This window comes from Phyllobates terribilis, unplaced genomic scaffold (genome assembly GCF_046119375.1).
Source record: "Phyllobates terribilis strain yellow unplaced genomic scaffold, ASM4611937v1 Scaffold_3__8_contigs__length_932513732, whole genome shotgun sequence".
NCBI classification, from domain to species: Eukaryota; Metazoa; Chordata; class Amphibia; order Anura; family Dendrobatidae; genus Phyllobates; species Phyllobates terribilis.
The window spans coordinates 264,242,221-264,259,650 of NW_027362763.1; the positions used below are offsets into that span (position 1 = coordinate 264,242,221).

General features: G+C 44.0%; 1 protein-coding gene across 3 annotated transcripts in view; it reads right to left on the reverse strand.

Moving 5' to 3' along the window:
• VEPH1 (ventricular zone expressed PH domain containing 1) overlaps nucleotides 1-17,430 on the reverse strand; it is a 688,962-nt gene that overhangs the window by 176,374 nt on the left and 495,158 nt on the right. For 2 of the 3 annotated variants that reach the window (XM_073674780.1, XM_073674781.1), the window contains exon 10: nucleotides 16,901-17,040. In XM_073674780.1, coding sequence (XP_073530881.1) covers nucleotides 16,901-17,040 — 140 coding nt within the window. Of the gene's footprint in view, nucleotides 1-16,881; nucleotides 17,041-17,430 lie in introns of all 3 variants that reach the window. The other variant, XM_073674782.1, reaches the window with a different exon arrangement.

Sequence of the window (17,430 nt, forward strand, 5' to 3'; positions counted from 1 at the left end):
GTAAATCCATCCCACTTCCCACAACGATCTCTAATTCTGCTGCATCCGGATGGTGTGTTGAGCGGTGACATGATGCGACCGCTCAGCACGCCAGTCGGAACACACTGACAGAAGTGTGAGAATGCGCCGTGTGCAGTGACAAGCGCTGAGGTCAGTAAGGTGATTGAAGTGCATAGCTGATGAACTGCGGTAACCTTACTTACATCACCACTCGCAGTGTGAGAAATAAGCGCTGACGTCAATAAGGTGATCATTGTTATTATATGTTCTTATGTATTGCTGATGTTATCTCCAATCATGCCTCTGTCTCTCTGTAACTCCTCCTATCTTTTTTCCTTACATCGTTTCTTTCTGCTCAGAGCTGTAGAGATGATTCTCCTGTTTACCTCTATCCTCCAACCTCTATCTTTGCATCTTCCACCTCATCCTCATCTCTTCTGACCTCTCAACCTCATCATTTGTCAAGGTACAACCTAAAAGTTCTTTCACTGCATCTTGCTTCCTGGATCATCCATGTGCTCCTGGTCAGGCTATAGAGGCGAGGATTGCGAGTAACCTATCTTCCATTGCTTGTACAGAGGTACGTGGTTACATCCTTCAGGCATATCTCACTTACTTACATCGGTGACAGAATAGGTGTCAAGATGGCTGCGACAAGGGGCTGCAACAGGCTAGGTAACCCATCAGTTCCCCTTGGTAGCCCATCAGGCTGGTGATCATTGGTGAGCATGAGAAATGCCAATTGCACTATTTAAATGCTACTGTCATTCACTGACAGTGGTATTTAAGTAGTTAAACAGCAGCAATCATGGCTAGAAGCAATGACTGATGTGCCGGGCAGATGCCAGCTATGTATTTCAACCAGCATCTGCTGTGTATAGAGCAGGCACAGCACCTGAGTGTCCTCCATATACTACACTGAGCATGTTGTATGTGTATGGCAAGGATATGACACAGTGGCTATCAGCCTAGACATTGCCATAAAATTGATTGGTTGCAATATATCACAATACAAACTGCAAACATTATTAATTTGATCTCTTAGATTTGATGAAGTTGGCACAAAGAAAATATGCACGAAGAAAATCCATACCAGAATGGATGTAAAATCTTGATACTAAAACCTAATATTAAAAAGAGATTTTTTGGGGGGAACAACGAAAGTGAGAAAAGTCAGGAGTCCAAGTGTATTCAGTCTCCACCCACCAAGCCTGACTGACATCTGCAGCTTGTACTAAGCAGTGTGAGAATTCAGAAGCAGTGAGGAGGGACACTGAGGAGCTGTCAATCAGGATTAGTTGGAGGAGACTGAGTATAATCTTTCACAAAGGATTACACAGACATTCTGACATAGATTTTCAAAGTAAGTAAACTAAAGTCATCCAGTTTAAAATACCTAATTTCTATACATGTAGCTTGTTCTGTAACATCTGGTGATAAATCCATTCTAATACCTGGTCAGTACAGAAATTCTTCTAGAACTAATTTGCATATGCTAGAGCAGTCAGTTTATCACTAATAAACATACTTTTGTGCTGTATGGATTCTCTTGTTGTTGCCCATTGTAACCTTGCCTGAAAGGTAGTCTTATATGTAGTCATATGATCTAATGACATACATCCTGACTCTTCAGATCTCATCCCTAATCTTAAGAATTATATCAAACCTGAATTGTAAGATTACTATGTACAAACTACTTTGGTTCAAATAAAAGAAAACAAGGAACATTATTCTAATCAGTTACAGTTGTGGAATAATGCATCAGTAATTACATGACATAGTTACATAGTTACAGAGGCTGAAAAAAATTCATAGGTCCATCAAGTTCAACCTTTCGCCAGCAATTATATATTATCTATCGCAGGATTATTTATAACCCATAATACCATTTTTTGGGAGAAAAGCATCCAGTCCTTTTAGTAATGCTGATATGGCATATGCATTACTATCTCTTGTGATAAGGCATTCCATTGATTTATGAAGTAAAAATTAAAACACCGGTTATGCTTTAAATGTTGCTGTTAATGATTGACGGTGGAATTTACAAGATTTACAACAGCGATCAGTGGTGATCACTGCTATTAAAAGAAGACACCAACTATGTACTATAGCTGGCATCTGCCCTGTGTGGAGTGGGCTAACCAACTGAGCCCGCTCCAAAGTCCCTAACTCAGTCCATGATGTAACAGTACGTCATGGATCGTTAAGTCATTAAAGGGAACACAGCTGCAACATTTAAAGTGTAACTGTTGTCTTAATTTTTACTTCATTAATCAATAATTTATAGATTTTTTTATTGTCTGTACAATTCCCCTTTAAAATGTAAAGTGATGCTTAATATGTTGGCGCTATAGAAATAAAAATGATTATTATAATAATACTCATGAACATAAGCAACTTTGAATATACGTCTTATCATAGAAATCTGCTTCTTTCTTCTCCTGGATCGAGCTTTCATTTTCAAAATTCTCAATTCACAGGCAAAATCTGTGTACAGTGAAGACAGATTATTACATTACTATGGCAGTAGATTACTGTTGGTGCTGATAATATTCTATGTAGATAGAGGGTAGGGGGGAGGAGCTCTGCCTCTATCTCCTCCCTTTTTGCCTCCTTCCCCTCCACAGAGTTTTATCAGTAGTAACTGCCATCTCCTATCTCAGTAATGTAAAAATCTGTCTTCACTGAATACAGATTTTACCCGTGAATTGAGAATTTTGAGAATAAAAGATCAGTTCTGGAGGAGAAAGAAGCAGATTTCCCTGATAACATACTGTATATGACAATGTTGCTTATTTCCATGACTACTATTCATTTATTAAATAAAAATTAAAATGATGATTACACTTTAAAGCTGCACTACATCTTTGTTTATAATTTTCAATCTTAAGAATTGTAGATGTTTTGGGCAACTCCCATTGTATTTAATGTGTGTAGTTTGTGCAAATTGATGGTATCATGGCTAAGTGAATGGTCATGGTCCTCAAATCTTGCTTTTGGGATCAGTCAGTCACACTTTAAACACTGGAGGTGTCAGTTTTAATGAACCTGGATTGTTCAAACCACACTTTCCCATTATAAATCCTAGTTCAAGTCCTCTCTACTGAAAAATTTTCCAGATAGTCATAATTTCCAGGGCTATGTGTGGTAATGATAGATTAAGCTACAGTATATTAGTGAAATCTGTTGAAAATGGAATATTACACAACTTGTCATCTCAAGAGAACGTGTTGTAAGTTGAAATAAAAGAAAGTGTTGAGAGACATTTACATAAATTATTTCTATTTAACATTTAAAATGGTTTACTGACTTACAATGCATGTTTTGTCTACTCTAATTAGGTGTGCTCAGCTAATAACTTAGGACAGAGACCAACCTTTGCTGTTAGCTCTGGAGAACTGCAAGCATTTATAGAAACAGATGGCCCTTGATTACAATAGGTTCTATACAATATACTGTATATTCACTTTTGGCCAAGGAGCATTTCCTCCTTAGCCAAAAGTATTGACCAATGTATATTACAGGTGCTTCTCACAAAATTAAAATATCATCAAAAAGTTAATTTATTTCAGTTCTTCAATCCAAAAAGTGAAACTCATATATTATATAGAGTCATTACAAACAGAGTGATCTATTTGAAGTTTATTCCTGTTAATGTTGATGATTATGGCTTACAGCCAATGAAAACACAAAAGTCATTATCTCGGTAAATTAGAATAATTAACAAAAAACACCTGCAAAGGCTTCCTACGTGTTTAAAAAGGTCCCTTAGTCTGTTTGAGTAGGCTCCATAATCATGGGGAAGACTGCTGACTTGACAAATGTCCAGAAGGCAGTCATTGACACACTCCACAAGGAGGGTAAGCCACAAAAGGTCATTGCCAAAGAAGCTGGCTGTTCACAGAGTGCTGTATCCAAGCATACTAATGGAAAGTTGAGTGGAAGGAAAAAGTATGGTAGAAAAAGGTGCTCACGAAACTAGGATAACCGCAGCCTTGAAAGGATTGTTAAGAAAAGGCCATTCAAAAATTTGGGGGAGATTCACAAGCAGTGGCCTGCTGCTGGACTCATTGTCATGCCAGGTGTGAGTGCAACACAGAGAGTCACGCCAGGTGTGAGTGCAACACAGAGGGGAAAGGGAGCCCAGACACTAGGGAAAGGGGGAAGAGGTGACCTCCTAATCTGGACTAGCGTCACCCTATCTCCCCCTAACGTCCCTATACAGCCTACGCAGCTGTCGCCGATCACGTGCCTCGCCCTACTATCCCTGGCGTAAGGCTATAGCTGGGGGTGGAAGGAGATGAGCACTAGTCAACCTCCGCTAGCACTCTCAAGACAAAAGGGGAAGACAACACAGGGGAACAACAACTCAGCTTTAGAAGAACTCCAACAGGACACACGGACTCAAGACTCCGGAGAGGACGTGATGCTTCTTCAGCCAAGTTCCAAGTAGAAATGAGTATAACCGGCGACGCCCACCTCGACACACCAGGTATATATACACCAAGACTAAAGGGAGGTAGTTGCTATACAGCATAAACACAGCCTCCTATCTAGGCAGCTGCCTGCATTGCCAAACATGGAGACCTCTTGCAAACCACTGCAGGGCGACTTTCTGTCACCTCTGACACACCCATGACACTCATTGCTTCAAGAGCCACCACACACAGACGTATCCAGGAAATGGACTACAAGTGTTGCATTACTTGTGTCAAGCCACTCATGACCAATAGACAATGCCAGAAGCGTCTTACCTGGGCCAAGGAGAAAAAGACCAGGACTGTTGCTCAGTGGTCCAAGGTGTAGTTTTCAGATGAAAGTAAATTTTGCATTTCATTTGGAAATCAAGGTCCCAGAGTATGGAGGAAGAGTGGAGAGGCACACAATCCAATCTGCTTGAGGTCTAGTGTGAAGTTTCCACAATCAGTGATGGTTTTGGGAGTCATGTCATTTGCTAGTGTAGGTTCACTGTGTTTTATCAAGACCAAAGTCAGCACAGCCCTCTACCAGGAAATTTTAGAGCACTTCATGCTTCCCTCTGCCAACAAGCTTTTTGGAGAAAAAAAAATTTCATTCTCCAGCAGGACTTGGCACCTGTCCACACTGCCAAAAGTACCAATACCTGGTTTAAAAGCAACAGTATCACTGTGCTTGATTGGCTAGTAAACTCGCCTGACCTTAACCCCAAAGAGAATTTGATGAGACACCAGATCCAACAATACAGACGAGCTGAAGGATGGTATCAAAGCAACCTGGGCTTCCATAATACCTCAGCAGTGCCACAGGCTTATCGCCTCCATGCCACGCCACATTGATGCAGTAATTGATGCAAAAGGAGCCCCGATCAAGTATTGAGTGCATTTACTGAACATACATTTCAGTAGGCCAACATTTCGGATTTTAAAATCATTTTTCAAGCTGGTGTTATAAAGTATTCTAATTTAATGAGATAATGACTTTTGTGTTTTTATTATTGATGAAAAGCCATAATAAGCCATAAATGTAAGCAGGGGCGGACACAGACTGTAGTGGGCCCCTGTGCAAGAATTTTTTTGGGCCCCCCCCCTGCCCTTCATAGGGGGCATGAAGGGCCCCCCCCCCCCGTGCATCTCTCATCCCCCCGTGTATCTCTGATTCCCCACACTCCTAGTTAATTAATTGTATTTAAAAAAAATAAAACTTGTTATACTTACCCCCAGGGCTGGCTCCAGGTTTTTGTGGGCCCTGGGCGACAGAGTTTCAGTGGGCCCCTTTAACACATACCATGATTAATGATGCACAGATACCACAGAGAAATATATATATATAGTACAAGGCCAAGGATTTCACTTACTACATTACATGAGCGATATCTATTGTAAATTCTACAATAGCTCAGAAACCGGCGAATCCTCGCAGCGCACAGTGCAGACCAGACAGTATAGTCCTCCATACAGTATTATGGGCACCATATAATGCTCCATACAGGATACTGACCCCCTTATAATGCTCCATACAGGATACTGGTCCCCATATAATGCTCCATACAGGATACTGGTCCCCATATAACGCTCCATACAAGATACTGGTCCACATATAACACTGCATACAGAATACTGGCCCCCATATAACGCTCCATACAGAATACTGTCCCCCATATAATGCTCCATACAGAATACTGACCCCCCCATATAACGCTCCATACAGAATATTGGCCCCATATAACGCTCCATGCAGGCTGTTCCCCCCTTACAATGCCCCATTACATGAGCGATATCTATTGTAAATTCTACAATAGCTCAGAAACCGGCGAATCCTCACAGCGCACAGTGCAGACCGGACAGTATAGTCCTCCATACAGTATTATGGGCACCATATAATGCTACATACAGGATACTGACCCCCTTATAATGCTCCATACAGGATACTGGTCCCAATATAATGCTCCATACAGAATACTGACCCCCATATAACGCTCCATACAGAATACTGAACCCCATATAACGCTCCATACAGAATATTGGCCTCCATGTAACGCTCCATGCAGGCTGTTCCCCCCTTATAATGCCCCATGCAGGATGACACCCCCCTTTTAATGCCCTATGCAGGATGTCACCTCTACCCCCCATAAAATGCCCCATGCAGGATGTCACCTCTCCCCCCCATATAATGCCCCTTGCAGGATGTCACTTCCCCCCTTTTCAATGCCCCATGCAGTATGTCAGACCACCCCCTCCCTTATAATGCCCCATGCAGGAGGTCACATCCCCCCTCCTTATAATGCCCCATGCAGGATGTCACACACCCATCCTCCTTATAATGCATGATGTCAATTCCCCTCTCCCCCTCTTATAATGCCCCATGCAGGATGTCACACCCCCCTCCCTTATAATGCCCCATGCAGGATGTCACACACCCCCTCCCTTATAATGCCCCATGCAGGATGTCACTTCCCCCCTTCCCCTCTTATAATGCCCCATGCAGGATGCCACTTCCCCCCTTCCCCTCTTATAATGCCCCATGCAGGATGTCACACTCCCCCCCACCCCCATATAATGCCCCATGCAGGATGTCAATTCCCCCCTCCCCCTCTTATAATGCCCCATGCAGGATGTCACCCCCCCTCCCTTATAATGCCCCATGAAGGATGTCACCCCCCTCCCTTATAATGCCCCATGCAGGATGTCACTTCCCCCCTTCCCCTCTTATAATGCCCCAAGCAGGATGTCACTTCCCCCCTTCCCCTCTTATAATGCCCCATGCAGGATGTCACACTCCCTCCCACCCCCATATAATGCCCCATGCAGGATGTCAATTCCCCCCTCCCCCTCTTATAATGCCCCATGCAGGATGTCGCCCCCCCTCCCTTATAATGCCCCATGCAGGATGTCACTTCCCCCCTTCCCCTCTTATAATGCCCCATGCAAGATGTCACTTCCCCCCTTCCCCTCTTATAATGCCCCATGCAGGATGTCACACCCCCTCCCCCATATAATGCCCCATGTGGGATGTCAATTCACCCCTCCCCCTCTTATAATGCCCCATGCAGTATGTCACCCCCCCATATAATGCCCCATGCAGGATGTCACACACCCCTCCCTTATAATGCCCCATGCAGGATGTCACCTCTCCCCCCATATAATGCCCCATGCAGGATGTCACTCCCCCATATAATGCCCCATGCAGGATGTCACCCCCCCATATAATGCCCCATGCAGGATGTCACCCCCCCATATAATGCCCCATGCAGGAGGTCACACCCCCTCTCCCACCACCATATAATGCCCCATGCCCCCATACATAAAAAAAAAAAATCAAATATTATCATGCATGAAATGATCTCGATGGTCCAGATGGATGGAGTGGAGGATGGCTGGTTGATGGACACCCCACGCAAACACGGCTACGGCGCTAACAAGGAGGAGGTGGAGTAATGTTTTGGGCTGGAATCATGGGGAGAGAGATTGTCGGCCCTTTTAGGATCCCTGAAGGGGTAAAGATGAACTCCATAATGTATGTTGAGTTTCTCAAACAGCACTTCCTGCCATGGTTCAAGAAGAAGAACCATGCATTCCGCAGCAAGATCATTTTCATGCATGATAATGCCCCGTCTCATGCTGCACATAACACATCTGCTTCTCTGGCTACTATGGGCATAAAAGGGGACAAACTTATGGTGTGGCACCCATGCTCCCCTGACCTCAACCCCATTGAGAACCTCGGGAGCATCATCAAAAGGAGTGTCTATGATGGCGGGAGGCAGTTCACATCTAAACAACAGCTCTGGGAGGGTATTCTGTCCTCATGCAAAACAATTGAAGCAGAAACCATCCAAAACCTGACAAATGCAATGGACGAGAGAGTTCAGAAGCTCCTTTCGAACAAGAGGTCCTATGTGCAAATGTAACATCACCTAGAATAAAGTTTTGAGTTGAAAACTGTTTGATTTCAGTTTGTAATAACCTGCTAATGCTTATAATTTTAAAAATTACCATTTTTTTGTTCTTTATTAAAATGAAAAGGTTGAAAACTCTGCTGTGCATAATAATTTGGAACATGCATTTTGAGTGCAGTTCGAGTTTTTAATTTTTTTAAAAATATACTGTTATCATAGGCAGTTTGTACAAAAACCTTTCAATTGTACTCTAATAGTTATTTGACTGGAAAATTACAATGACTGCAATTCATATAGGTAATTTGGGAAAATCTGAGAAAATATTATTTGCATAATAATTTGGAACACAGTGTAGTAACTGACCCAACCTGGCAGGGGGACATGCAAAGTGAGGACAGCAGCACACAGGGGGAGGGAGGCGTAGCACCACAACAGGCCGGAACAAGCAGTGTGGTGGCCGCAGACACAAGGCGGGAAAGTGTTTCCCGTAACACCAACACGACTGAAGTTGCCAGTACAACTGTTAGGTCTTCCTGAGTCTGATAGTTTTTTTAAAGACTCTGCAGATAACCCCAAAAGGCCTTTTGCACCACCTGCCAGGCCAGCATCAGCAGGGGTAGCAAAACTAGCAGCCTGACCACCAACAGCATGATCAGGCACATGGCAGCAAAGAACCCCAGGGTCCAGAAATAATGTCTGCGGGTGACACCATTGCTTCTTCCGCTGTTGTGAGTGCACGCGAATCCCCTGTCCATGGCACATGCGAAGATGCCTCCCACCCTGCACCTTTGATTGCACACAATCAACTAGCACGATCAGCAAGCATCCACATCCTTGTCCCAGAACAGCGTTCAGTTGTCCCTACCCCAGTCCTTGGAACACAAGCACAAATACGCTGCCAACGCCCCACAGGCCACACTACTAAATTCACACATTTCGCGAATGCTTGCGCTCGAAATGTTGCCATTTAGGCTCATGGAGATGGAAGCTTTCCGCAACCTGATGGCGGTGGCCGTCCCTCGGTACTCGGTCCCCAACCGCCACTATTTCTCTCGGTGTGCGGTCCCCGCATTACACAAGCACGTGTCCTACAACATTAGCCATGCCCTCAACAACGTAGTTACTGGGAAAGTCCACCTAAGCACGCATATGTGGACAAGTGTTTGTGGGCAGGACGGTACATCTTGCTGATGGCACACTGCTTTAATATAGTGGAAGCCGGGACCAAGTCGGACCTTGGGACGGAACACGTCCTTCCAATTCTGAGGATTGCGGGCCCTGGGTCAATCAGGGTTGCCCCCACATTCTACAGCTCCTGCAACTCCTCTTCAACCTCCACATCAGTCACAAGCTGGAAGCACTGCAGCACTGCATCGGCCAAGTGGCAAGAGGCTGTGCTGAAGCTAATATGCTTAGGTGACAAACAGCACAATGCTGAAGCATTGTGGACAGCTCTGAAAGAGCAGGCTGTTCTGTGGCTGACACCGCTGAACCTACAGCCAGGCATGGTCATGTGTGACAATGGCTGGAACCTGGTGGCAGCTCTGAAGCAAGGCAAGCTCACACACGTACCATGCCTGGCCCCTCTGCTTAACCTTGTGGTTCAGAGATTTCTCAAAACCTACCCAGATCTGCCGAATCTGCTTGTCAAAGTACGCCGCGTGTGTGCCCATTTCAGAAAGTCAGCTACAGCTTCCGCCGCCCTTGCCGTGCTTCAGCAGCATTTGCAGCTTCCAGCTCACTGACTGGTGTGTGATGTCCCAACGCGTTGGAACTCTACATTGCAAATGTGGGGAAAGATTTGTGAGCAGAAGAGAACAGTTGTTGATTACCATCATCAACACGGCCGTCGGTATTCAGGTCAGACTTCACACATAAGACCACAGGAGTGGACATGGATGTCAGACATCTGTACCATACTCTAAAACTTTGAAGACTCCGCTAAGATGGTGAGCAGTGATGACGCCATAATTAATGTCCCCATCCCGCTTCTCTGTATTCTGAAACGCTCTCTGCTCACAATTAAAGAGGATGTATTGCAGGCGGAGCACGATGAGATGGAGCAAGGAACCATACAGGGTGATACCACACAACCCAGCCTCATCTCATCCCAACGTGGATTGGGTGATAATGAGGAAGAGGAGGAGGAGGAAGAGCAGGAGCCAATTTCCTGCTCTATCAACGGTAGATCAGAACAGCGTTCAGTTGTCCCTACCCCAGTCCTTGGAACACAAGCACAAATACGCTGCCAACGCCCCACAGGCCACACTACTAAATTCACACATTTCGCGAATGCTTGCGCTCGAAATGTTGCCATTTAGGCTCATGGAGATGGAAGCTTTCCGCAACCTGATGGCGGTGGCCGTCCCTCGGTACTCGGTCCCCAACCGCCACTATTTCTCTCGGTGTGCGGTCCCCGCATTACAGAAGCACGTGTCCTACAACATTAGCCATGCCCTCAACAACGTAGTTACTGGGAAAGTCCACCTAAGCACGCATATGTGGACAAGTGTTTGTGGGCAGGACGGTACATCTCGCTGATGGCACACTGCTTTAATATAGTGGAAGCCGGGACCAAGTCGGACCTTGGGACGGAACACGTCCTTCCAATTCTGAGGATTGCGGGCCCTGGGTCAATCAGGGTTGCCCCCACATTCTACAGCTCCTGCAACTCCTCTTCAACCTCCACATCAGTCACAAGCTGGAAGCACTGCAGCACTGCATCGGCCAAGTGGCAAGAGGCTGTGCTGAAGCTAATATGCTTAGGTGACAAACAGCACAATGCTGAAGCATTGTGGACAGCTCTGAAAGAGCAGGCTGTTCTGTGGCTGACACCGCTGAACCTACAGCCAGGCATGGTCATGTGTGACAATGGCTGGAACCTGGTGGCAGCTCTGAAGCAAGGCAAGCTCACACACGTACCATGCCTGGCCCCTCTGCTTAACCTTGTGGTTCAGAGATTTCTCAAAACCTACCCAGATCTGCCGAATCTGCTTGTCAAAGTACGCCGCGTGTGTGCCCATTTTAGAAAGTCAGCTACAGCTTCCGCCGCCCTTGCCGTGCTTCAGCAGCATTTGCAGCTTCCAGCTCACTGACTGGTGTGTGATGTCCCAACGCGTTGGAACTCTACATTGCAAATGTGGGGAAAGATTTGTGAGCAGAAGAGAACAGTTGTTGATTACCATCATCAACACGGCCGTCGGTATTCAGGTCAGACTTCACACATAAGACCACAGGAGTGGACATGGATGTCAGACATCTGTACCATACTCTAAAACTTTGAAGACTCCGCTAAGATGGTGAGCAGTGATGACGCCATAATTAATGTCCCCATCCCGCTTCTCTGTATTCTGAAACGCTCTCTGCTCACAATTAAAGAGGATGTATTGCAGGCGGAGCACGATGAGATGGAGCAAGGAACCATACAGGGTGATACCACACAACCCAGCCTCATCTCATCCCAACGTGGATTGGGTGATAATGAGGAAGAGGAGGAGGAGGAAGAGCAGGAGCCAATTTCCTGCTCTATCAACGGTACTACCTGCACAACTGTCATACCGTCTGTTCAGCGTGGATGGCCTGAGGAAAGGGAGGAGGAGAATGAGGAGGAGAGCGCGGTCAGTCATCCTCTTGGTGAGGACACGGAAGTCTTGCCTGTTAGCAGTCTGGCACACATGGCTGAGTTTATGTTACGCTGCCTTTCCCATGACCCCCGCGTTGTCCAAATTTTGGGTGACAGTCATTACTGATTAGTGACACTTCTAGACCCACACTACAAGGAGAACTTCTTATCTCTTATTCCCACGGCGGACAGGCCTAATAAAATGGAGCAGTACCAGAAGGCCTTTGTTGCGGAACTATTAAAAAAATTCCCCTCTGAAAACGCTGGCGGCAGAGGTCATAATTCGTTGGACAACCAAGGCGTACAGGTGAGAGAGACACAAATCCAATCCAACAGAGGCAGGGGAACACTGTCAAAGTTCTGGGAGAGTTTTCTCAGACCCTCCCATCGCACAGGTCTTGATACGCAGGGTACTCTCACAAGGAGGGAAAAGTTGGGGAAGATGGTTAGGGAGTACCTTGCTGACCATACCAACGTCATCCGTGATTCCTTTGTGCCTTATAATTATTGGGTATCCAAGCTGGACACGTGGCATGAACTGGCTCTCTACTCCTTGGAGGTCCAGGCCTGCCCTGCCGCTAACGTAAGAGAGGGTTTTTAGTGCCACTGGTGGAATTATAACCGATAGGCGCATCCGCCTGTCAACTGAAAATGCTGACAGGCTGACTCTTATAAAAATGAACAAGGGCTGGATTGGGCCAGACTTCTCAACACCACCGAATGATTGCAGAGTAACATAAACTCAAATCCAATGTCTTTTTTTTGGGAGGTCTAGTCCCATGCACCTCTTCACACCCAGACATGGGTTTACTCTTCCTGATTTTGTCTATTTGCTCTTGTCCTCCTCCTTCTCCTCATCCTCCATCACCCTACCATTCACCACCATATCTACCATATCACCTCTTCTACGTCTCTTGCAAGGGCATTGGAGTGCATCCAAATTTTTGGCAGCCATTGCAGTCATTGCATATGCAAGAAGAGTATGGGAACCCGCTCCTTTCTAATGGGAACATGTTGTTACTTTCGCCTACCTCTTTGTGTCTTTAAATTGTTATTGGGGTTTTTCCTAAATTTTAGCAGCCGTTGTACTCACTGCATACCCTATAACTGCATAGAAGACCCGCTCCTTTCTAATGGGAACATGTCGTTACTGTGGCCCACCTCTACGTGTCTTTAAATTGTTATTGGTGTTTTTCCCAAATTTTTGCAGCCGTTGTACTCACTGCATACCCTATAACTGTATAGCAGACCTGCTCCTTTCTAATGGGAACATGTGGTACTCATTACTGAGGCCCATCTCTATGTGTCTTTAAATTGTTATTGGGGTTTTTTCCCAAATTTTGGCAGCTCTTGCAGTCACTGCATGGGCATTACCATTATAGGAGACCCACTCCTTTATAATGGAAACTTTTTTTTACTGAGGCCCTCCTCTATGTCTCTTCAAAGGGGTATTGGGGTTCGTCCAAATTTTTTGCAGCCCTTGCAGTAACTGCATACCCAATAACAGTATAAAAGACCCACTCATTAATAATGGGAACAACAAAGCATAGCCGGCTGATGGCCCTCTAACAATAGTGAGGGCCAACTGCTGGCCCTTTAAGAATAGTAAGGGCCACCTGATGGCCCTATAAAAATAGTCTTTGTGACTTAAAATAAAAAGGAAAATCAAATGAAACGTACTAAATCTGAGTTACCGAAATGGCTTAGAGCTTAGCGGAGGAAGGTGCTCCTTACTATTGAAGGAATAGAAGAATCCACACTATCTATAAAAAAAGATAGTGAGGGAATACTTAGCTAACATAAATCAATTCAAGTCTCCAGGTCCAGATGAATTACATCTTAGGGTACTGAAGGAGATAGCAGAGGAAAGTATTGAACCACTCTCCATAATCTTTGAAAATTCTTGGAGAACAGAAGTCCCAGAAGACTGGAGAAGAGCAAATGTTGTCCCTATCTTCAAAAAGGGAAAGAAGGTAGACCCAGGGAACTAAAGGCCTGTGAGCCTTACTGCTATACCAGGAAAAATCTTTCAACAAATTATGAAACAACATGTATGCAAGTACCTTTATAAGAATGAAGTGTTTAACAAGAGCCAGCATTGGTTTGTAACTAAGTCATGTCAGACTAACTTAATTTTCTTCTATGACAAAACACTGACTGGGTGGATCAGGGAAACACAGTAGATATAGTATACAGTACAGACCAAAAGTTTGGACACACCTTCTCATTTAAAGATTTTTCTGTATTTTCATGACTATGAAAATTGTACATTCACACTGAAGGCATCAAAACTATGAATTAACACATGTGGAATTATATACTTAACAAAAAAGTGTGAAACAACTGAAAATATGTCTTATATTGAAGGTTCCTCAAAGTAGCCACCTTTTGCTTTGATGACTGCTTTGCACACTCTTGGCATTCTCTTGATGAGCTTCAAGAGGTAGTCCCCGGAAATGGTTTTCACTTCACAGGAGTGCCTTGTCAGGTTTAATAAGTGGGATTTCTTGCCTTATAAATGGGGTTGGGACCATCAGTTGTGTTGTGCAGAAGTCAGGTGGATACACAGCTGATATTCCACTGAATAGACTGTTAGAATTTGTATTATGGCAAGAAAAAAGCAGCTAAGTAAAGAAAAACGAGTGGCCATCATTACTTTAAGAAATGAAGGTCAGTCAGTGTGAAAAATTGGGAAAACTTTGAAAGTGTCCCCAAGTGCAGTTGCAAAAACCATCAAGCGCTACAAAGAAACTGGCTCACATGAGGACCGCCCCAGGAAAGGAAGATCAAGAGTCACTTCTGCTTCTGAGGATAAGTTTATCCGAGTCACCAGCCTCAGAAATCGAAGGTTAACAGCAGCTCAGATTAGAGACCAGGTCAATGCCACACAGAGTTCTAGCAGCAGACACATCTCTACAACAACTGTTAAGAGGAGACTTTGTGCAGAAGTCCTTCATGGTAAAATAGCTGCTAGGAAACCACTGCTAAGGACAGGCAACAAGCAGAAGAGACTTGTTTGGGCTAAAGAACACAAGGAATGAACATTAGACCAGTGGAAATCTGTGCTTTGGTCTGATGAGTCCAAATATGAGATCTTTGGTTCCAACCACCGTGTCTTTGTGCGACGCAGAAAAGGTGAACGGATGGACTCTACATGCCTGGTTCCCACCGTGAAGCATGGAGGAGGAGGTGTGATGGTGTGGGGGTGCCTTGCTGGTGACACTGTTGGGAATTCATTCAAAATTGAAGGCATACTGAACCAGCATGGCTACCACAGCATCTTGCAGCAGCATGCTATTCCATCCGGTTTGCGTTTAGTTGGACCATCATTTATTTTTCAACAGGACAATGACCTCAAGCACACCTCCAGGCTGTGTAAGGGCTATTTGACCAAGAAGGAAAGTGATGGGGTGCTACGCCAGATGACCTGGCCTCCACAGTCACCAGACCTGAACCCAATCGAGATGGTTTGGGGTGAGCTGGACCGCAAAGTGAGGTCAAAAGGGCCAACAAGTGCTAAGCATCTCTGGGAACTCCTTCAAGATTGTTGGAAGACCATTTCCGGTGACTACCTCTTGAAGCTCATCAAGAGAATGCCAAGAGTGTGCAAAGCAGTCATCAAAGCAAAAGGTGGCTACTTTGAAGAACCTAGAATATAAGACAAATTTTCAGTTGTTTCACACTTTTTTGTAAAGTATATAATTCCACATGTGTTAATTCATAGTTTTGATGCCTTCAGTGTGATTGTACAATTTTCATAGTCATGAAAATACAGAAAAATCTTGAAATGAGAAAGTGTGTCCAAACTTTTGGTCTGTACTGTATATTGACTTGAGCACAGCATTTGACAAAGTATCTCATACCATTCTAATTGAAAAAGTGACCAACTATGGAATGGACAAGGCAACTGTTAGGTGGATTCCTAACTGGCCTAGTGATCGGACCCAAAGAGTGGTCATAAATGGTTGCACATCCAGTTTGAAGAATGTCTCAAGTGGGGTACCACAATGCTCTGTACTGGGCCCTGTGTTGTTCAACATCTTTACCAACGATTTAGATGAAGGAATTGGGGGTAAACTTATTAAATTTGCTAATGACACAAAGCTAGGAGGGATAGCTACTACTAGAGAAGAGAGCGAGAGAGGATTCAAAAAGATCTAAATAAACTGGAACTGTGGGCAGCAGCTAACAGAATGGTTTTTAACAAGGAGAAATGCAAAGTCCTACATCTGAGCAAGAAAAATGAAAAAAAGCATATACAGAATGGGAGGAATAGTGCTAATCAACAGGATGTGAAAAAGATTTGGGTATACTGCTAGATCACAGACTGAACATGAGTCAACAGTGTGATGCAGCAGCAAAAAAGGCAAACATAATTCTGGGTTGCATTAACAGAAGCATACAATCTAGAGCATGTGAAATAATTATCCCCCTGTATTCCTCTTTATGGAATTTTCTAAAGAAAGAAATTGAAATTGAAAAAAAAAAACATTGCCATTTTTTTAAAAAAATACATGTAACACAAAAACCTGATTTAAACAATGGAATATTTTCTGATGATAGCTTTTCTTAAAGAAATGGTCTTTTGTGAATTTGCTGCCACTTCTGTGTATATAATTTGCATACATGTAGTCTGTAATGGATGTCATGCGGCTTGTGTCTCGTGGGAGCTCCTGTGGTAGCTAAAAATACAAACTTTAGCCTAAACTTTGATCTCTGGATACATTCACTTTTAAGTTATCAATGATGGCACAATTGCAAAAAAAAGAGGTAAGATGTCACAGATGTACAAGCTGCAGTCACAGATGTACAAGCTGCAGTCACAGATGTACAAGGTACTCTAATGCATTGTAAACAAATTAAAAGCTAATTGTCTCATACTTACAATTGTAATCTGCACGCACCTGTTGAAAGAGAAACATAAAATGGATCCATGTCTGTGGATGTCTGCTGGTGAGTATAAAACTGGATTTACTGTACAGACAGTAATGAGCCTTCATTGGACAGCTGAAGAACAATTTTGCTACACAGCTTTTAAATGTATCTAGGAGTAAAAACATGCACAATATTAAAGTTAAAGCAGTAACTCAAGCAAGAAACATTTCACTTAACTGAACTGAACTAATTATTCATTTGTGCATCAAAATATAATTTTCTCAATATTTCTACGTAAAAATTAGTGTTACTAGTTACATAGTTACATAAGTTGAAAAAGACCTTTTAAATGTCTTTTTTACATCACCGAAGCAACAATTGAATAAAACTAAGGACTTCAGGTACTGGTCTACACTCTACAGATGATAAATGGCACATTTAGTACCTTTTAGTACAGCCAAATGTACCAATTTGCCACCATGTTTGTATTAGGCTGCTTTCACACATTGCGTATTTTCGCGCGCTTTTTTGCGCGCGCTTTTTGAAAATACGCAATGTG